The sequence below is a fragment of the Delphinus delphis genome, chromosome 7, assembly GCF_949987515.2.
Source record: "Delphinus delphis chromosome 7, mDelDel1.2, whole genome shotgun sequence".
In the NCBI taxonomy this organism is placed as follows: Eukaryota; Metazoa; Chordata; class Mammalia; order Artiodactyla; family Delphinidae; genus Delphinus; species Delphinus delphis.
In genome coordinates, this window is record NC_082689.1 from 6,682,132 (window position 1) to 6,704,917 (window position 22,786).

At 43.4% G+C, this 22,786-nt stretch overlaps 2 protein-coding genes and 1 pseudogene across 2 annotated transcripts in view; 1 reads left to right on the forward strand and 2 right to left on the reverse strand.

Annotated features, from left to right (window-relative positions):
- Positions 1–22,786, reverse strand: part of LOC132428285 (UDP-glucuronosyltransferase 1A1-like) — a 46,126-nt gene that overhangs the window by 13,468 nt on the left and 9,872 nt on the right. The window lies entirely within an intron of this gene.
- On the forward strand, positions 616–12,313 carry LOC132428283 (dnaJ homolog subfamily B member 3-like). Its single transcript, XM_060015891.1, has one exon. The coding sequence runs from the start codon at positions 4,346–4,348 to the stop codon at positions 5,087–5,089; it is 744 nt and encodes a 247-aa protein (XP_059871874.1). The 5' UTR covers positions 616–4,345; the 3' UTR covers positions 5,090–12,313.
- Positions 15,186–22,505, reverse strand: LOC132428284 (neuropilin and tolloid-like protein 2 pseudogene; annotated as a pseudogene).

Genomic DNA, 22,786 nt, shown 5'->3' on the forward strand with positions numbered 1-22,786 from the left:
ACAGGAGAGGCCACAGCAGTGAGAGGCCCGCGTACCGCAAAAAAAAAAAAAAAGAAAAAGAAACCAAAAGAGATCAGGCAGCAAAATGTCAACTGTGCTCATCACACAGGCCCAACGTCTAGGGGAAAGAAGACACTTTGGGAAATTCTGATGATCAGTTGAAGGCGAAGGGGCAAGATGAACAAAAATACTAAGAGGGATACGTATCTGTTGAGCATATGCTATGTGCCAGGTATGACGCTTAGTACTTTACAACACATCTTAGGTAATCCCCAAGAACTGTGCTGTAAAAGCTGATACTCTTATTCCCATTTTACAGACAAAGACACTGAGGCTCAGAGAGATGGACTGATTTGCCAAAGTCCTGTATTTACTAAGTGGCAGATCTGAGACCCAGGCCCTGGGTGTAGAAGCCTGCAAGCACTGTCTCTTTTTTTTTTTTTACATCTTTATTGGAGTATAATTGCTTTACAATGGTGTGTTAGTTTCTGCTTTATAACAAAGTACATCAGTTATACATATACATATGTTTCCATATCTCTTCCCTCTTGCGTCTCCCTCCCTCCCACCCTCCCTATCCCACCCCTCCAGGCGGTCACAAAGCACCGAGCTGATCTCCCTGTGCTATGTGGCTGCTTCCCACTAGCTATCTACCTTACGTTTGGTAGAAGCACTGCCTCTTAACCACAACTCCCCACGGCCTCAAGCAGGGCCCAGACAACAGTATTAAGACTGAGATGGAAATGCACAACAAACCAGAAGACAGAAGTAGAGCTATAATCCCCACAGTCATTACCCAATCAAAATAAATGGAGAGAAGGCAGACGGCAGGACTTTGGGATTAAGTAGAATGCACTCCCACAGCAATACCCAGCACCAGCTGGTGCCCCAAAGATCGGGCGAAGGGTCAGGGAGCCAAGTGTGGCAGGTGCCGAACAGAAGTGCCCCTCCCCAGGAGAGGGCAAATCGCAGCGCAGACAGAACTGGGCACCTCGCTCTTTCCTTTTGGGATCCATTGTTGTTTGACACAACCCCAGGATGAAAGCACAGAGCCCGAAGTTTTCACTATGGACATCACTGGCCCATACTTGGGGATCTGTTAGGAGCTTCGCGGAGAAACTGCTAACTTAAATTGATGTCCTGGGGGGCATGTTCACAGGGCCCCCCTCATTCTGGTACTTAGAGTAGTTCCTTAGAGTCCCTTTTTCCTGTACCACCATCCTTCCTCCACAGACCTCCAGTCTTGTGGGTGCTTACGTATGGGTGCACATGTGTGCACGTGCTCACACTCATGTACTCTGAAGCTCCCTGCCCTCCCTGCCCTGCCCAGACACAGTAATTCTCCAGGACCAAGATTCTGGGTGAAGAGAAAAGAGGTAGCAATGCTTTTGCTCATTGGTGTGCGCTTATCTGCCATTCTGAAATTCATAGTCCAGTTTAAACAGTAAGGGCAGTAATTCTTCCGAAGTCTCAATGTTGTGAGAGCTCATCTGTAGATCACACAGAGCAAAGGGGCTGTAAGTACACACAGTCACCCTGGTAATGATTTTGTGGCTTTCCTGCACAACGCAGAAACTCAGAAATTTTTTTTTTTTTTGGTACGCGGGGCTCTCACTGTTGTGGCCTCTCCCGTTGCGGAGCACAGGCTCCGGACGCGCAGGCTCAGAGGCCATGGCTCATGGGCCCAGCCGCTCCGCGGCATGTGAGATCCTCCCGGACCGGGGCACGAACCCGTGTCCCCTGCATCGGCAGGCGGACTCCCAACCACTGCGCCACCAGGGAAGCCCAGAAACTCAGAAATTTTTGAGGCCTCTGTGCACTTGGATGGTTTGGGATCGTGACTCTGCCCATGACCAGGAAATGTTCTTTACCAATAGGAATAGCAGACAATCCACACACTGTCAAGAATTACGACCAAGAACCACAACTAAGCAATTTGATAAAGCTCCTGCCCTGACACCCGTGAAGATCTGACACCCAAAATCCATTGTTAATTCCCCCACTCATCAAATATTTATGGGAAGTCTTGGCCCTCCCAGCACCGTGCTAGGAGCTGGGGCCAGAAATCCAAGTTAGAAATGGTCTGTGCCTGTCAAGAGGGCTCTGGTGGACAAACAACCAGAGGCAATTACAGGGCAGAGTAAGATGTGCCCTGGTTGGGGAGCATATGGGTGGCCAAGGAAACTGAGCAGGCCAGTGATGTGGTCTTGCTTTACGGGCTACTGAAGAGTGGAGCGTCTGCAAGAGCATTCCTGGAACCCATTGGAAGGTGATTTATTTTAAAGCTGAAGCCAATAATTAAGAAACCCACCACTCCACAGACTCCTAGTTCTTTTGATGGAATCAGATTGGAGCTGCTTGTTACTAAACTAAAAGGTTACATAAACAAGTTCTTTGTCCTCTGGACAATCTGTGGGACCCTGCAGGGGGAAACAAAGCCATCTTCCTTAAATCTCTGTAGCATTTTGCTTTATTCTGCCTTGCATCCCTTAGCAGTCTGCCTATCTGTCTCTGCTACTAGACTCTCTCTGTGTCTCTGCCTCTATCTATGTATCTATCTATTCACATATATATACATATATATGTCCACAGGTTCAGCTTTGGAACCACTCTCTCACACAGGTGGCCGTCCATGGTTCTGCAGACAGTAAGACTCAGTAAATGTCTCTGTATGGATGTGACACCCCTTCTCCCTTTGCTCTAGGCCCCATGTCGAAGCAAGAAAGTGCTGAATCCAAATCATTCTGCCACTGTTTCTCAGACCCACCTGCCATGGTCCTGCTTCAGGGCCTCAACCCCCAAGCCCCCTAATCCCTACCTGTCCCTTTTGGTTCCCTGCATCAGCTGTCCACACACCACCACCACCCCTGAAACCTTGCTCAACAGATCCCTAGGGCCCGGAATAGAATTCAGACTCCTCAGCCTTGCCCTCAGAACTCCCTGGGATGGACTCCAGCTGACTCCTCCTCTCTAGCCTTTCTGCTTGACCCCTCCCTCTGCCCCTTTCCCTCCTGCCCTTCTGGATCACTTAACCCTCGCAAAACAGACCTTGTATTTTTCCATATTGCTTTGTTTACACCGGACTCTACTCCCAATCTGCTTCCTACTACTGTTTATTGCGTGCTTAGCAAATGCCAAGTTCAGGGCTTCAGTCTCTCCAGGTGATATGGAGTCAGCAGTTTGTCATGGTGAAATGGTGCACCCTTTTGGATCTACTACCCTTCATGATGAAATGTTGAGAGTTCATTGGTTAATTATTTCCTCTTAGAACTAAGTGACCTTTAACTGGTGTTGCCTCACCATTTATGAAAGCAAAGAATATAGAGTCAGGGAGAGAATAAGGAGGAGGTGGAAAGAAGTCAGATGTCAAAAAGAAAATCATGGTTATGATATAGCAGTTTTAGCAGAAGTAATCATTGAACCCCAAGTTTACCCACAGCACTATAAACATGGCCAAACAAGCTTTAATCATTTTGATATACCAGACGAGGTGTTCACAAACTATGTACAAACCATGGGCCTGAGCCCCCTTGGGATCCCCAAGACTTCGTAAGAGAATTTCGCAAAGTTAAAACTATTTCCATGATAAAGATATCTGACTTTCGTGTACAGTAGAATTTCCCAGCGGCTACATGACACGTGATATAGCAATACATTGAATGTAGAAGCAGATATAAAAATCTAGCTCTCTGTTAAGCCAGAGAGATGAAAAAAATGTAAAATGAAACCACTCTTCATTAAATTTCTTTGGCTTGAAAAATAGTTATTTTTCCATAAAAATATGATTTATGTTAGCATGTAATGGGTGTATCGTTATTAAATTGACTAATTAACTTTGACTGTTGCAATTTTTAATGGAGTAAGTACTGATAGATATAACCCACATAAACTCAAAAGGGTCTTGAAGCCAAAAAGTTGGAGAAATGCTGTCCTAGACAAATGATAACGGCTGTCCTTCAGCCCAGGGTCGCACTAAACTCACTCCTGTTGCTCTACCCCTACCTCAGGCCGAGGGGAACCCTGACGTAAACGCTATTTTAAGTAAAGCATTTCCTAAGGCATTCAGAGCCACTGCCCCCATTTGGAGACCACAGGTCAGCTGAGGGCCGGGTGGGCGGAGCGAATGAGTGGGCGGGGTCTCCGCGCCTGCGTGAAACACGTCACAGAGCGCCTCGTGGGGAGAGCATTCTGGGATGCGGCCTCGGCCAGTGAGACGCGGGCGTCGTCACAAGGGGCGCCCCCTCCGCGCAGCCTGGCCTGGTGGGCACTCTGGCCCGTGCCCCGGGGCTGACGGCCGCGCCGCTCGCCCTGTCCCTGGCCTGCAGGCCGTGCCCGGCCGTCCAGCATGGTGGACTACTACGAGGTGCTGGGCGTGCCCCGCCAGGCCTCCATCGAGGCCATCAGGAAGGCGTACCGCAAGCTGGCGCTTAAGTGGCACCCGGACAAAAACCCTGAGAACAAGGAGGAGGCGGAGAGGCGATTCAAACGAGTGGCCCAGGCCTACGAGGTGTTGTCAGACGCCAAGAAGAGGGACATCTACGACCGATACGGCGAGGCGGGAGTGCAGGGCGGCGGTGGCGGCCGGGGCGGCAGGCCCTTCGGGGACCCCTTCGAGGACCCCTTCGAGGGCGTCTTCACCTTCCGCGACCCGGCCGACGTCTTCAGGGAGTTCTTCGGCGGCCAGGACCCGTTTTCATCTCACTTATTCGGAGACCTGCTTGAGAACATTTTGGGCGGTCGGAGGAGCTCCCGGGGAAGCAGAAGCAGAAGCAGAGAGTCCGCACCGATTTTCTCCACCTTCAGTGAATGTCCAGCATCTGGAGGCGGTTTTTCTTCCTTTGATAGAGGATTTACCTCCTTTGGTTCCCTGGGCAATGGGGGCCTTTCTTCCTTCGCCATGTCTTGTAGTGGTGGGACGGGCAACTTCAAATCCATGTCGACTTCCACCGAAATCATTAATGGCAAGAAGATCACCACCAAGAGAATCATTGAGAATGGCCAAGAAAGGATAGAGGTGGAAGAAGACGGAGAGTTAAAGTCCATGATGATAAACGGCAAAGAGCAGTTACCACACCTTGACACCAAGTGATTCCGGCCCACATTTAATTCAGAGCACATTCTGAGGAAGAGCAGGACGTTCTTTTTTTTTTTTTTTTTTTTTTGAAGATTGCAAGCGAGCTCTACTTTCAAAACAACTGTACTCAAGAATTTAGGAACAGTTCAAGGCGATGCCTGTTTGGTGTTGTTGGGACCACAGAATGGGACCTCTGTTTTTCTTTAAAACTGTGGTACATATCTGTATGCACTCTGCTATTTATTAAACATCCCAAGGCTGACAGTGCTTATTTCATGGTACTAAGACAAAATGTTCACCACCGCACTTTGAACCTTGCCTTTCCATTTTGTTTGAAGTGTGCGCCAAGTAGCTCGCTCTGAAGTTAACATTGTGAAGATAAATACATTTACTTCATTTCTTTAGCACAAAGTAGTAAGAGATAGGAATATATGAATAATACTCCTGGCTTACAGATGGTTTTTAGTTCTACCTAATGCTGGTGACATAGTAAGAGTTGACTATTTAAAAATAGCGGTAAACCTAGGCTTTTTAAAAACAGGTAAACCTGGCATAGGCGATGTATTAGTGTCCTACGGCTGCTGTAACAAATTACCACAAACTTGGTGGCCTGAAACAGTGTCTGTTTATTCTCTTAGAGATCTGGAGGTCGGAAGTCTGAAACTGGTTTCACTGGATTGAAGTCAGTGTTAGCAGGGACCATGTTCCCTCCAAAGGCTTGGGCAAAATACGTAAATTCCTCATGGTAACCATTAGTTAATAGGATCCTTAGGACACTATTAAGATAACTTGACTTAAACAGTAATTTAAAAAAAAAAAAACGGTGGTGATGACTCAAAAACTTTATTCAATTGCTAGCTGTACCCAAACTGGTTCTACAACTGTGAGGGCTGGAAATGTAAAGAAGCATTTCCATAAGGCTACACAAAGCTATCCCATTGCCATGTGTGTGGTGTATCTCATTTCAAGTTAGATTGACAAAAGCCAGAAAGATTGGAAAGATTGGAATAGTGGAAAGTTTGGAATATTGATTGAGTGATGAAACACACACACATCTGAGAGGATAGCTTTCTGTTGGCACAATTTATGCCCCCAAAGGGGGCACGGTTGCCTTAGGACAGTCCACTGCAAAATGTTCCATCCTCCTTGGTCATCTCCCAAGGAAAGGTTTGCGTAAGGCATGAGAGCAAAAAGACAACTGAACTGGACAGACTAAAACTGCAGCATGTTCTTAGTTCTTTACCGAAAAGTCATGTGACCTGAGCACATTGTTAACAAACTTAGAATATATGAGATTGAGTTTGGATACCCTTTGGTCCTTTAAAGTCCAATCCCCATGGAATGACATGCAAAAAATACACAGCAGGGACACAGGATTCAGCCACCACTCTCCTACAGGGATACACGGAGTCTGTTAAAACCATATCAAATAAACAAGTCAATGAAGTACCTCGGCAGTGCTGCTTATATACTCTCTACAAGCAGGATCAGAATAAAACAGACTACTTGGGCTTTTCAAAAATGAGTTCATTTGCTTGCCAGGCAAGGGAACACACTGTTGAAGACATTCATGGTTGTTGAGGGAGCTGGAAGGGATGGGGAGCAGGGAGAGAAGGGGGATGTTAGGAGTTTTGAAGTGATAGGAAGGGAGGTGCACGGTTTCGTGGTGCTTATGCTAATTAAGGGTAGAAAATTACCGTTCTGGATAGAGCAAAATAAGTGCATTTGTATACAAATGGTTAAAATTAAGTCCCCATCGTTCAGTGGTCAGGTAAGTCTTCAGTTGAATCCAGTAAGAGTCTGGCACACCAAGATGACACAAGAGGTCTTAGATCTTCAACCGCTCTGGGTAGTTAGAATAGTTGAGGGCAAAGACAGCGTTCAGTTTTGATATATCCTGGATTAGTACTGCTAAGTGGAAAGTTTCCCTTTTACAGAAATAGAAAACATTTAAGGAATTTTCGGGGAATTCCCTGGTGGTCTAGTGGTTAGGCACTTTAACTGCCATGACCCTGGTTCAATCCCTGGTCAGGGAATTAAGATCCCTGCAAGCTGTGAGGCGTGGCCAAAAAAAATTTTCAAAACTGAAAATCCTTTTTAAATGTCTTGACTCAAAAAATCACACTGCTGTAGGCCTGTATATAAGTATTCCTCTTTTATGGAAAGGTTTGAATGGGTTTCAGAGTGGAAGAAAAGCATTTCCTCTGGTGCAAAAGTGACCATCTCAAGTCCCCTGCGTTGGATTCCCTCCATGGAATCACTAGCACCACCCCACAGAACACACCAGGAGGGAAAATTGTGTTCCTGTGAGCTCCAAGAGACCTGGGGACCTGTAGTCATCTTAGCAGAATCCAGATAGACACTTCCCCGCTGGAGCGCCACACTTAACTAGTTCTAGTTTAGCTTATCTCACACAACAGAAAGCATTTGAAAGAAAGAATACTCTCTTCAAATAACCTTTAAGGATCAGTCTTCTTTCCCCTGTGATTCCATTCTTCTGTCTCCAAACAGGGAGGGAGTTCCTCTTCATCTTGGGCAATCATTCACCCAAATGCTTACTTGTCCAGGAATTTCTAATTCCACTTTCTCAGTAAACACAGATTCATTTCCTCTTGTCCTACTCTCCTTTGAACCCTTTCTGTATAATTTCAATGACCACCAATGAGCATACACAGCAATCTAATGTGACTACACTCTGGGAAAGAGTTAACAACCTCATTGATGAAATAGTCTATTCTCCATCTTTAACCCATGCAGCTGAATTTTGGACTTATTAGTAACTTACAGAACTCTTTCCTCCTATTAATATGCAACTTGTAGAATACCCAATCAGAAATAAGCTTTGTTAAGGTGGAGCTCTCTAAGGAAAGCTGCTTATTTGATTTTTCGTTTTTGTTTTTGTTTTCCACTTAGTGAATGAGAATACTTAATGTAAAATCAGGGAGAATGCTTCATTTGAGGTATCTATATTTGGCAAAATAAAGAGGAACTCTTTACCTTGGAACTTTATGAAAACAAAACCATTTGTTGAAAATGAGTATATTCATATTATGGAAGGGGCAGTAACTAACTTGAAGGAAGCAAAAGAGTGAATTTTTAAATGCATATTGAAAGCAGTAAAGATCATAATTGATAATGCAAAAAGTAAAATCAGTGTAGAAGTATGCTCTTCCAGAGATCATCTCCCAGAATGCGTCAGAAAAATAGAGTAGATAGGATTGAGGAGCAACATGAGAGCAACAGAGCCTGGAAAGTAGAAATCTGTGGGTGCCAGATGTTCCCCAAGAAGAGACCAGAACAAAATTTCAACAACTTAGAGGAAAACTTTCAAGTTTTCAATAAGATCTGGGTTTAACTTTAGGCTGATGTTGTGTGGTAGGCAGAAAAATGGCCCTGCAGAGAAGTTCACATTCTAATCTCTGGAAGCTATGAATATGTTGTCTTATATGGCAAAGGGACTTTGTAGATATGATTAAGTTAAGGGTCTTGCCATAAGGAGATTACCATGGATTATCTGGGTAGTTTCAACCTAACCCCACGGGCCCATATAAGTGAGAGGGAGGCAAGAATGTCAGAGATTTGGAGATGCTGTACTGCATTTACATGGAAATGGAAAAGTACCAGAGAATTCCCAAATTAACAACAAATAAAATTGTTTATAAAAAAAGGAAAAAGGAAACACAAAAAGAATGAGCTTATACTAAATGGAAGGAATAAAGTAATTATATTGTGTGAATGAACATAATTCTTACATCAAAAGAAATAGATTGGATGGATATTTTTTAATATTTTTAAATTTTTAAGTAAACTTTAAATAAAGGTTTCAAGTTAAAAGAGATAGACTTCACATATACATGGTCAAGTTACTTTTTTCAAGGGTTCAAAGAATATTCAATAGGGACAGTCGTTTCAAGAAATGGTGCTGGGAAAACTAAATCTCCAAATGTAAAAAATGAATTTGGTCTCTTACTGATGTCATATAAAAAATTAACTCAAAATGGATCAAGGATCTAAAACTATAAAACTCTTTGAAGAAGACATAGGACAAAACTTCACAACATTGAATATGGAGAAGATTTCTTGAAAATTACACCAAAGGCATAGTTAATGAAAAATAACAAACTGCTGATAGTTTGGGTTTTCTTTTTGCGGGGGGGCATGCCACACAACATGAGGGAACTTAGTTCCCCGACCAGGGATCAACCCCGTGCACCCTGCAGTGGAAACGCAGTCTTAACCACTGGACCGCCAAGGAAGTCCCTAAAAAATTAACAAATTGGACTTCATGAAACAATTTTAAATGTGTACATCAAAAGGTATTACCACAGAGTAAAAAGGCAGACCATAGAATGGGAGAAAATATTTGCAAATCATATATTTGATAAGGGATGGATATCCAGAATATATAGAGAACTCCTAAAACTCAAAAACAACAAAAAGACCTGATTCAAAAATGGGCAAAGGACTTAGACGTTTCTCGAAAGATGTGCAAATGACCAACAAGCACATGAAAAGACGCTCAACATCATTAATCATTAGGGAAATGCAAATCAAAACTACAATGAGATGTCACCTCACACCCATTAGGATGGCTATCATTTAAAAAAAACAAAGCAAAAAATACAGAAAACATGCCTGGCAGAGGATGTGGAGAAATTGAAACCCTCGTGTACTGTTGGTGGGAGTGTAAAATGGTGCAGCCACTGTGGAAAACAGTATGGCAGCTCCTCAAAAAATTAAAAATAGAAATACCAGATGATCCAGCAATTCCACTTCTGGGTATATACCCAAAAGAATTGAAAGCAGCGTCTCAAAGAGATAATTGTATGCCCATGTTCATAGCAGCATTATTCACAATAGCCAGAAGGTGAAAGCAAATTGTGTCCATTGGCAGTTGAAACGCAAAATGTGGTCTGTCTACACAATGGAATATTATTTGGACATAAAAAGGAAGGAAATTCTGACATATACGACAACATGAATGAACCTGGAGGACATGATGCTAAGTGAAATAAGTCAGTATCAAAAAGACACATACTATATGATTCCACTTATATGAGGTACCTAGAGTAGTCAGATTCATAGAGACAGAGAGTAAAATCATGATTGCCAGGGACTAGGGAGTTGGGCAATGGGGAGATGTTGTTTAAGGGACATAGAGTTTCAGTTTTTCAAGATGAAGAGCTCTGGAGTTTTGTTGCACAACAATTTGAGTATAATTAACACTACTAAACCATACCCTAAAAAAATGGTTAAAATGGTAAATCTTATATTACGGGTGTTTGACCACAATTAAACATTTTTAAGAAGCAAACTTCATGAAGAAAACACAACAGTCATAAACCTATGTGCGCCGATCTAGCAGCTGTATGTTTAAAGTAAAAACTATTAAAATTCCATATGTAAATTGACCAAAATTCAGTTAAATGGGAAAATAATTTCAGACACCATTTTCAGATTTGGGCACAGCGAGTTTTTTTTTATAAAAAATTGAAAATATACATTTTTAGTTTTATCTATGGAAGATTTACAAGCGTTGATCATATGCTGTCTGATATAGTAGCCACTAGCTACACATGACTACTGCGCACTTGAAATGTGCATAGCCCAAACTGATATGTGCTGTAGGTGTGAAATACATACCAGATTTTGAAGACTTAGTATGAAATTTAAACGTGAACTATAACAACTTTATATTGAGGCAAGTGGGCAAGATGTCAGATTGGAAAGAACTTGAGCTCACTTCCTGCTGCGGGCACAGCAGTATTCCAATTTACAGAGCAAATATTGAAGAGAAAGACCTGAAGACTAGCAGAAAAGATCTTCTACAACTAAATATATAAAGAAGGAACCACAAGAAGATGTGCAGGAGAGGTGGAGACAAGGTAGAGTGAAGACCCATACCCTTGGGTGGACGACCCACAAACGCGGGATAATTACAATTGCAGAGGTTCTCCCTAAGGACTGAAGGATATGAGCCTACATTGGGCTTCCCAGCCTGGGGGTCCTGAACCAGGAAGGAGAGCTTCCAGAACATTGGGCTTTGAAGGCCAGTAGGGCTTACTTTCCAGAGAGCCAGGGGGCTGTAGGATATAGAGACTCCACTCTCAAAGGGTGCACACAAAATCTCACACACACTAGGACCCAGGGAAGAAGCAGTAATCTGAAAGCCTGGTTCAGACCTGCCTGCTGATCTTGGAGAGCCTCCCAGAGAGGCAGGAGGCAACAGGAGATCATGCTGGGGATATACACACTGGCAGCAGCTCTACTGGGGAGCTCCGTTCTACCACAGTAACACTGTGCTGGCAAGTGACATTTTGGAATCTTCCCTCTAGCTTATTAGCATTGGGACCCAGCCCCACCCACCAGCCTGTCAATACCAGTACTAGGATGCCTCAGGCCAAGTAGCTAGTTGAGTGGAGACACAGGCCCATCCACTAGTAGGCCAGCTTCCTTCGGACCCCCTGAGCTCGCAGCCACCTGGGACATGGCCCCATCTGCCAGAAGGCCCAGGATCTGGCCCTGTCCACCAGAGGGCCCAGGACATGGACTCGCCTACCAGTGCATCAGCACTAGCCCAGGGGCCCCCTGGACCTCACCCCACCCTCCAGGCTGATACGAGCTCCAGGACCCTCAGGCCCTGCAGCCAGAGACTCCAGGATCTGGCTCCACCTACCAGTGGGCCAGCATTAGGTATATACATAGATATATATGGCCCCAACATAGGAGAACCTGAATACAAAAAGCAAATATTAACAGACATAAAAAGAGAAGTTGACAGTAAACAACAATATTAGAGTACTTTACAACCCCACATACATCAATGAACGCATCATTCAGACAAAATCAATAAGGAAACACTGGCCTTAAACAACACATTAGGCCAGGTAGACTTAATAGATATAGATAGAACATTCCATCCAAAAGCAACAGAATACACATTCTTTTCAAGTGCACATGGAATATTCTACAGGGTAGATCACACATTAGGCCACAAAACAAGTCTCAGTAAACTTAAGAAGACTGAAATCATATCAAGCACCTTTTCCAACCACGATGCTATGAAACCAGAAATCAACTACAAGGAAAAAATTGCAAAAAACACAAACACATGAAGGCTAAACAATGTGCTACTAAACAACCAATGGGTCATTGAAGAAATCAAAGAGGAAATAAAAAAATACCTGGAGACAAATGAAAATGCAAACACAACAATCCAAAATCTGTGGGAAACAGCAAAAGTAGTTCTAAGAGGGAAGTTTACAGCAATACAAGTGTACCTCAGGAAATAAGAAAAATCTCAAATAAACAACCTAACCTTACACCTAAAGTAACTAAAGAGAATAAACAAACCCCAAAGTTAGTATAAAAAAAAATAAAGATCTGGGCAGAAATTTAAAAGATCAATGAAACTAAGAACTGATTCTTTGAAAAGATAAACAAAATTGGTAAACCTTCAGCCAGACTCATCAAGAAAAAAGAGAGAGGGCCCAAATAAATAAAATCAGAAATGAGAAAGAGGAAGTCACAACAAACACCACAAAATATATAAAGGATCATAAGAGATTATTGTGAACAATCATACGCCAATAAAATGGACAACCTGGAAGACATGGACAGAGTCCTAGAAATGTACAATCTCCCAAGACTGAACCAGGAAGAAACAGAAAATATGAACAGACCAATTACCAATAATGAAATTGAATCCGTAATAAAATACTCCCAAGAAATTGAAGTCCAGGACCAAATGGCTTCACAGGTGAATTCTACCAAACATTTAGAGAAGAGTTAACACCTATCGTTTTCAAACTATTCCAAAAAATAGGAGAGGAAGGAATGCTTCTTAACTCATGCTATGAGGCCAGCATCACCTTGATACCAAAACTAGAAAAAGATATCACACACACACACACACACATTACAGACCAATGTCACTGATGAACATAGATACAAAAATCTCAACAAAATATTAGCAACTCAGTGGTACATTAAAAAGATCATATACCACAATCAAGTGGGATTTATCCCAGGGATGCATGGATTGTTCAATAGCCGCAAATCAGTCAAGGTGATACACCACATTAACAAACTGAAGATTAAAAGTCATATGATCATCTCAATAGATGTGGGAAAATCTTTTGACAAAATTCAACATCCATTTATTAAAAAAAAAAAAAAAAACTCCACAAAGTGGGTATAGTGGTAAAATACCCCAGACTAATAAAGGCCATATATGACAAGCCCACAACTAACACCATACTCAGTGGTGAAAAGCTGAAAGCATTTCCTCTAAGATCAGGAACAAGACTCTTGCCACTTTTAATAAACATTATAAGTCCTGGCCACGGCAATCAGACAAGAAAAAGAAATAAAAGGAATCCAAATTGGAAAGGAATAAGTAAAACTGTCATTCTTTACAGATGACGTGACACTCACTATACACAGAAGATCCTAAAGGCATGATCAAAAACTACTAGAACTCATCAGTGAACTGGGTAAAGTCGTGGGACACAAAACTATTATACAGAAATCTGTTGCATTTCTATACACGGACAATGAACTATTCAAAAAATGAAATTAATGATACAATTTTATTTTCAATCGCATCAAAAAGAATGAAATACCTAGGAATAAATCTCACTAAGGAGGTAAAACATCTATACTAGGAAAACTGTAAGACACTGATGAAAGAAATTGAAAACGACACAGATGGAAAGATACACTGTGCTCATGGATTGGAAGAATTAATACTGTTAAAATGACCATACAGGGCTTCCCTGGTGGCGCAGTGGTTGGGAGTCTGCCTGCTAGTGCAGGAGACACGGGTTCAAGCCCAGGTCCGAGAAGATCCCACACGCCGCAGAGCGGCTAGGCCCATGAGCCACAACTACTGAGTCTGCGCGTCTGGAGCCTGTGCTCTGCAAAAAGAGAGTCCACGACAGTGAGAGGCCCACGCACTGCGATGAAGAGTGGCCCCCGCTTGCCACAACTAGAGAAAGCCCTCGCACAGAAACAAAGATCCAACACAGCAAAAATAAATAAATTAATTAATAAACTCTTACCCCCAACATCTTCTTTAAAAAAAAAAAATGACCATACAACCCAAGGCAAACTACAGATTCAACACAATACCTATTAAAACACCAACAGCATTTTTCACAGAATGAGAACAAACAATTCTAAAATTTGTATGGAAACAGAAAAGACCCTGAATAACCAAAAAAAAAAAAAAAAAAATCTTGAGAGAGAAGAACAGAACTGGAGCAGTGACAAGGATGGACCTAGAGATTATCATACTAAGTGAAGTTAAGTCAGACAGAGAAAGACAATAATCATGTGATATCACTTATATGTGGAATCTAAAAAAATGATACAAATGAACTTATTTACAAAACAGAAACAGACTCACAGACACAGAAGAGAAACTTATGGTTACCAAAGGGGAAGGACAGGGGAGGGTTAAATTAGGAGCTTCGGATTAACAGATACACATCACTATATATAAAATAGATACATAGCAAGTTCTTACTGTATAACACAGGGAACTGTATTCAATACCTTGTAATAATCTATAATGAAAAAGAATCTGAAAAAGAATATATATCTGAATAACTTTGCTGTACAACAGAAATTAACACAACATTGTAAATTAACTACACTTCAATTTTTAAAAACAGCAGAACTGGAGGTGTCATGCCCCTGGTTTCAAACTATACTACAAAGCTACAGTGATCAAAACAGTATGGTACTTCAGTCTATGATTGAAGGCAATTTGTGGGATGATACACATAGAGGAAACACCATGTAAAAAACTTCTTCTTGCTGTTAATGTTAGTGTATGTTAGCTGTGAGTGCTGCTCCAACTATGTTTGCAACTGTACATGCCAAATCTGATAGCCCAGAAACCATCACAAACAAACTTCCCTTGACGGAAAGAAAACTTATGATCCCAGTGAGGGCTAAAAAAGAAAGATAGGGACTTCCCTGGTGGCGCAGTGGTTGAGAGTCCGCCTGCCGATGCAGGGGACATGGGTTCGTGCCCCGGTCCAGGAAGATCCCACATGCCGCGGAGTGGCTGTGCCCGTGAGCCATGGCCGCTGAGCCTGCGCGTCCGGAGCCTGTGCTCCACAACGGGAAAGGCCACGACAGTGAGAGGCCCGTGTACCGAAAACAAAAAAGAAAGATAAAGAAGCCAAGCACAACTGGTAGAATCTGGACACGTAAGTAATAAAAACTGGGGATTATTTAAAGCGTTCATTTGGAAATATGAAAAGATGGTCGTATTCCCCACTGCTATTATTTCATTTTATTTTTTAAAAAGAACATGTTATTTATTTATTTTTACTATTTATTTTATTTATTTTTGGCTGCATTGGGTCTTTGTTGCTGCGTGCGGGCTTTCTCTAGTTGCGGCGAGCAGGGGCTACTCTTCATTGTAGTGCGTGGGCCTCTCATTGTGGTGGCTTCTCGTGTTGCAGAGCACTGGCTGTAGGTGCGTGGGCTTCAGTAGCTGTAGCACGAGGGCTCAGTAGTTGTGGCTCACGGGCTCTAGAGCACAGGCTCAGTAGTTGTGGTGCACAGCTTAGTAGTTGTGGTGCACAGGCTTAGTTGCTCCGCAGCATGTGGGATCTTCCCGGACCAGGGATTGAACCCATGTCCCCTGCATTGGCAGGTGGATTCTTAACCACTGCCCTACCAGGGAAGCCCCCCACGGCTATTATTTTAAATAAAAATGTTGAGACTCACACACACACAAAAACAGAATGGTACTGGCACAAAAACAGACACATAGATCAATGCAACAGAATATAGAGCAGAAATAAACCCACACTTATATGGGCAATTAATCTATGACAAAGGTGGTGAGACTATACAATGAGGGGAAGACAGCCTCTTCAGTAAATGGTGTTGGGAAAACACAACTACATACAAAAGATCAAACTGGATTACTCTCTCACACCATGCACAAAAATAAATTCAAAATAGATTAAAGACTTAAATGTAAGACCTGAAACCATAAAACTTCTAGAAGAAAACACAGGCAGTATGCTCTTGAACTTCAGTCTTAGTAAATTTTTTTGGATATGTCTCCTTAAGCAAGGGAAACAAAAGCAAAATAAACAAATGGGACTATATCAAACTAAAATCTTTTTTTTTCATGTAATAATATATATTTTAATATCAGATTTGTGTAGTGATTTAGAACAATAAATATCACACAGTGAAAAATTTATCATAAACTAAACGCAGTAACAAGAGGAAACAAATGCTCATGTACACATTACCAAGGCCTTTACAGTAAATTATAGTGTAGTGTTCCATCACAGCATATTTGTATTCAAAGCTGCTAATGTGGACACTGAAAGAAGTCTGTCCTGTAGCTCTTTAGTCTTGATTTAATAAAGTCTGTACAGTATCAAATAATATCAGAAGTCTAAAAAAATGCAGTGAGTTTTTATATCATGTTTATAAATTATTGTTTATATACCATTAAAAAAATAAGGTTAAAAGTGCAGTCTTAAAAAAAGTAGAAATTGTTATTCTTGGTAAGAACTAGAAAAATGTATTATCCCAAATAAGAAGCAATCTAAAGGCTGATACAATTTCTTAGGCATTTTCCTTTAACTCTCGTACAACCTTGGTTACCATATCCTATAAGATAAACCAACACAAAGGGAGTGAGATCATCTTTTTATAAAGATAATAAAAGACACAGATCTAGTAATGAGAAACACAGGAAGTGAATATAATGATAGGCCTCCCCGAAATGAATTAAATGACTTTTTGCTCACAGGAGTGAATGGGCTATCACTGAACGTGATAAAACATGGGGAATTTCAAAGCATTTCTAAAAATTTTAATCGTTTTCAAGTTTTTAGGTATAACTGGCAATGGTGCATACATCCCAGGATTATGAAACTTTCTCGTATAATATAACTAAGACAAAATGTGCCTTAAAGGTGCTATATCATATCACAGAAAATAAAGACTAAGGATCCAGTAATTCAAAGGCAGCAGTATAGAAACCAGTCAAGAAGAAGCAGATGGACAGAACACAACTCTGTGTCTTAATTGGCACTTACCACAGTAACTAGTTATATTTTGACAAATTCTAGAACAAATGCCTATATTGAAATACGTGTGATACATGAACCATTTATATAAGAAACTGAAAGGGTAAAATTACTGCCTTATAAAACAAATTAAATTTAGAGAAAAGAAAAAAATAAAAGGAATGTGAAGAAAAATCTTACTTTTAAACTTACTGTGGGATCAAAATATTGACAGAGCTGTGTCAATCAAGAGCAGTCTTCCTGCTGCTAAGACAGGCAGGCAGCTGAGCCTGGCGCACCACTACCCCTCCTCTCTCCAAATGCTACTGAGCAATAGAGGCTTAGTTTTTGGTTTTTACTGAATGGAGTAAGTTCCTTGGTTGGGTTAACATATATAGACTGCCTGAGATAATAAAAACTTCACCATTACATTAGATTAATGGGGATTGAAGGTCTTCCTAGTTCTCACAGGAGAAAAGGGTTGGCTGCTGAAGACAGTACGGGTGCTCTGTAGCACCCATACTTAATTAATGTGATTAATGTCACCTTCAGTAGAAGATTAAAAATCGATGGCTAGGGTGGGAGGGAGGCAAACACAAGAGGGAGGAGATATGGGGATACACGTATGTGTATAACTGATTCACTTTGTTATACAGCAGAAACTAACACACCACTGTAAAGCAATTATACTCCAATAAAGATGCTAAAAAAAAAAATCGATGGCTGTGGATGCTTGTGCAGAATCTTCCCTCCCTCTGACAAATTTCACAGGGCATCTCCTCCATTACTCTGTCTTCTAGGGCCTGTTCAGGGCACTCATGTGCCTGCTTGAAAGTGTAGCTTCTCTTTTTGAAGATGCTATTAAATGTTTTCATTGGCTGCGGTTGTGCAGAACCATTTTGGAAGGGAAGTTCCATGCAACTCAGGTTGGTCCTGCTTTGCTTGATGCTGGGTGCCTGCAATCCACAGTGATGGTCGTGGATGCATGGCGACACAGTGGAGGAGCGCCGCGCCTTCTGGTAGCTGTCCAGTTCCTCCGACAGGTCTGCAGATGTCTCCTTGTCTCTCGGTGAAAACAATTCATAATGAGGAGGATCAAACTCTTCGTGAAATCCAGTTTTATTAAAAGCAGTTTTGCAAGCCATGACCTTTTTTCAAGGCTGTTTCACTTGTACTTAAATAGAAATAATGAGAAGGACCAAGACAATCCCTGACGCAATGCCAACAACTGTTCCGTGAGTTTTAGTGATTTGTTCAAGCAGTCCTGCTTTTTTCTTTTCTTTACAATGATTTTCATCCCAAGGGTATGCACAGTTTTGAACCCCATTACAGATTAAAGAATTATTGATGCACATGTTGCTATGGCAAAAGAAAGTGCTGTCTGTGCAGGGAGACTCCACAAAGGAAGTAAAAAGCATTCTGGGGCTTCCCTGGTGGCGCAGTGGTCGAGAGTCCGCCTGCCCATGCAGGGGACGCGGGTTCGTGCCCCGGTCCGGGAAGATCCCACATGCCGCGGAGCGGCTGGGCCCGTGAGCCATGGCCACTGAGCCTGCGCGTCCGGAGCCTGTGTTCCGCAACGGGAGAGGCCACAGCAGTGAGAGGCCCACGTACCGCAAAAAAGAAAAAAAGAAAAAAAAAAGCATTCTGAACGTGCTAAGCCGACTACCTTCATCAGCCCACATTCGTATCACCTCAACTCCTGTTTTAAGCATTACGTCATGGGCCACAGTGCTGCAAAACTTGGCCTTCAGATTTTCAGTAGAACTGCTCCCATCATAGACTGCAACGAAGTTTCTCTTGCATTCATTTGAGTGCTCCATTTGATAATCTAGGAACCTCAAATAAATCTTACCTTTTGGAGTAGCTTTAATCATCCACATGCAATCAACCGCTTGGCCGGGTTTTGTTTTCTCCCCTTGTTCTACCTGACTCCAACGTACTATTCCGTCAGCTCCTGACAATTCAAACTGGCCATCTCCTAGGTAAGTAAAGTCTGAATCTGGAATAAACGAATATTTTGCTAGAAATTCCAGTCCTTCACGTTCTTCATCGGAACTGAACTTAATCCACATGAATCTCCCTGTTGATCTAATTAATGGAGGGCTTTTCACACCACAGTCACGATCTACATGTGGAGAGAAACCAAACGGCCCGTCTCGAACTTCCAAGTGATCAAACCGACATTCAAATGATGGTTCTAATACAATAATGTTCATCAAAGGTCAGCTGTGTTTTTTGACGTGAAGCAGCTTCCAAAATGTAGATACATTCCTTGTTTGGTGGATATGAGTCAAGATAATCTGGTGAAGCAAAATGACCTCCATTGCTGGTTCGAACCCAAAGGCCACGCTGGGTTGCAGGCATGTGCTTGATTCCAATATTTTGTCCATCTTGAGTCTTTTGGGCCACAGCAATCCCTTCCACTGCAAGTATTGTTATTAACCACACAGGATGGAGCAGAGCTGCTCCAGGGCCATGATCCCGAGCTGTCCGGTGCTTCGCTGCGGGGCTGAGGAGGCGGCGGCGGCAGCCCCGCTCCATCCCCATCGCCCGCCACTAGGTTGCTCCCCAAGGGGTAGGGCTCAGGTCCTGCGGCCCGCCATGCCCGAGCCTCCCGGCGGGCTCTTGCGCTGCCCCAGCCCCGCGACGGGCGCCGCCGCTTGCTCCGCAGCGCTCAGTCCCATCGACCGCCTCGGAGCCGGGGAGCGCGGACCGGAGGGACCTGACCTGCGCCGTCAGCCTGCGGCTGCGGCACAAACCCCACCCAAGTTCAAACTAAAATTTTTTGAACAGCAAAGGAAATTAGTAACAAAAGGAAAAGGCCACTTACTGAATGGGTGAAGATATTTGCAAATGATGTACCTGATAAGGGGTTAATATCCAAAATACGGAAAGAAAACATACAAGTCAACAACGACAACAAATAACATGATTAAAAATCGGCAGAGGACTCAAATAGACATTTTTCCAGAGAAAACAGACAGATGGCCAATAGGCACATGAAAAAATTCTCAACATCATTAATCATCAAGGAAATGCAAATCAAAACCACAATAAGATTATCACTGCACACCTGTCAAAATGGCTATTATCAAAAAGACAATAAGTAACAAGTGTTGGTGAGGATGTAGAGAAAAGGGAACCCTCGTACACTATTGGTGGAAAAGTAAATTGGGGAAGCCACTATAGAAAACAACATGAAGGGTCCTCAAAAAATTAAAAATAGAAACCCCATATGATCCAGCATTTCTACTTCTGGGCACTTAACCAAAGAAAGGAAAACACCAATTACAAAATATATATGCATCCCTATGTTCACTGCGGCATTATTTACAATAGACAAGAATATTGGCTATTGCATATTACTCAGCCATAAAAAAGAATGGAAACTTGTTTTTGCGACAACATGAATGGACCTGGGGCTATTATGCTTAGTGAAATAAGTCAGGTAGAGAAAGACAAATACTGTATGATTTCACTTACATGTGGAAAATAAAAGGCAAAGCAAATGAACAACATGAACAACTATAACAAAACAGAGAACTTCCGGGAAGATAGCGGAAGAGTAAGATGCGGAGATCACCTTTCTCCCCACAGATACACCAGAAATACATCTACACGTGGAACAACTCCTATAGAACACCTACTGAATGCTGGCAGATAGACCTCAGACCTCCCAAAGGCAAGAAACCCGCCACGTACCTGGGTAGGGAAAAAGAAAAAAGAATAAACAGAGACAAAAGGATAGGGACGGGACCTGCACAAGTGGGAGGGAGCTGTGAAGGAGGAAAGGTTTCCACACACTAGGACCCCCTTCGCGGGCGGAGACTGCGGGTGGCGGAGGAGGGAAGCTTCGGAGCCGCGGAGGAGAGCACAGCAACAGGGGTGCGGAGGGCAAAGCAGAGAGATTCACGCACAGAGGATGGGTGCCGACCGGCACTCACCAGCCCGAGAGGCTTGTCTACTCCCCCGCCGGGGCGGGCGGGGTTGGGAGCTGAGGCTCGGGCTTCGGTCTGAGCGCAGGGAGAGGACTGGGGTTGGCGGTGTGAACACAGCCTGCAGGGGGTTAGTGCGCCACGGCTAGCCGGGAGGGAGTCCGGGGAGAAGTCTGGAGCTGCCGAAGAGGCAAGAGACTTCTTACCTCTTTGTTTCCTGGTGCGCGAGGAGAAGGGATTAAGAGCTCCAGAGACGGGCGCGAGCCGCGGCTATCAGCGCGGACCCCAGAGACGGGCATGAGACGCTAAGGCTGCTGCTGCCGCCACCAAGAAGCCTGTGTGCGAGTACAGGTCACTATCCACACCCCTCTTCCGCGGAGCCTGTGTAGCCCGCCACTGCCAGGGTCCTGGGATCCAGGGACAACTCCCCCAGGAGAACGCATGGCGTGCTTCAGGCTGGTGCAACGTCACGCCGGCCTCTGCCGCCGCAGGCCCGCCCTGCACTCCGTGCCCCTCCCTCCCCGCGGCCTGAGTGAGCCAGAGCCCCCGAATCAGCGGCTCCTTTAACCCCGTCCTGTCTGAGCAAAGAACAGATGCCCTCCGGCGACCTACACGCAGAGGCCGGGCCAAATCCAAAGCCGAGCCCCTGGGAGCTGTGCGAACAAAGAAGAGAAAGGGAAATCTCTCCCAGCAGCCTCAGAAGCAGCGGATTAAAGCTCCATGATCTACTTGATGTACCCTGCATCTGTGGAACACCTGAATGGACAACGAGTCATCCCAAATTAAGGAGGTGGACTTTGAGAGCAAGATTTATGAGTTTTTCCCCTTTTCCTCTTTTTGATGAAAGGCTCTTGGTGCTGCAGCCAGGAGTCAGTGCTGTGCCTCTGAGTGGGAGAGCCAACTTCAGGACACTGGTCCACAAGAGACCTCCCAGCTCCACGTAGTATCAAATGGCAAAAATCTCCCAGAGATCTCCATCTCAACACCAGCACCCAGCTTCACTCAACGACCAGCAAGCTACAGTGCTGGACATCCTATGCCAAACAACTAGCAAGACAGGAACACAACCCCACCCACTAGCAGAGAGGCTGCCCAAAATCATAACAAGTCCACAGACACCCCAAAACACACCACCAGACGTGGACCTGCCCACCAGAAAGACAAGATCCAGCCTCATCCACCAGAACACAGGCACTAGTTCCCTCCACCAGGAAGCCTACACAATCCACTGAACCAACCTTAGCCACTGGGGACAGACGCCAAAAACAACGGGAACTATGAACCTGCAGCCTGCAAAAAGGAGACCCCAAACACAGTAAGGTAAGCAAAATGAGAAGACAGAAAAACACACAGCAGATGAAGCAGCAAGATAAAAACCCACCAGACCTAACAAATGAAGAGGAAATAGGCAGTCTACCTGAAAAAGAATTCAGAATACTGATAGTAAAGATGATCCAAAATCTTGGAAATAGAATAGAGAAAATGCAAGAAACATTTAACAAGGACCTAGAAGAACTAAAGTTGAAACAAACAATGATGAACAACACAATAAATGAAATTAAAAATACTCTAGATGGGATCAATAGCAGAATAACTGAGGCAGAAGAACGGATAAGTGACCTGGAAGATAAAATAGTAGAAATAACTACTGCAGAGCAGAATAAAGAAAAAAGAATGAAAAGAACTGAGGACAGTCTCAGAGACCTCTGGGACAACATTAAACG

Excerpts from the sequence above, each read along its gene's own strand:
- LOC132428283 (XM_060015891.1), top strand. The coding sequence starts at position 4,346 with ATGGTGGACTACTACGAGGTGCTGGGCGTGCCCCGCCAGGCCTCCATC.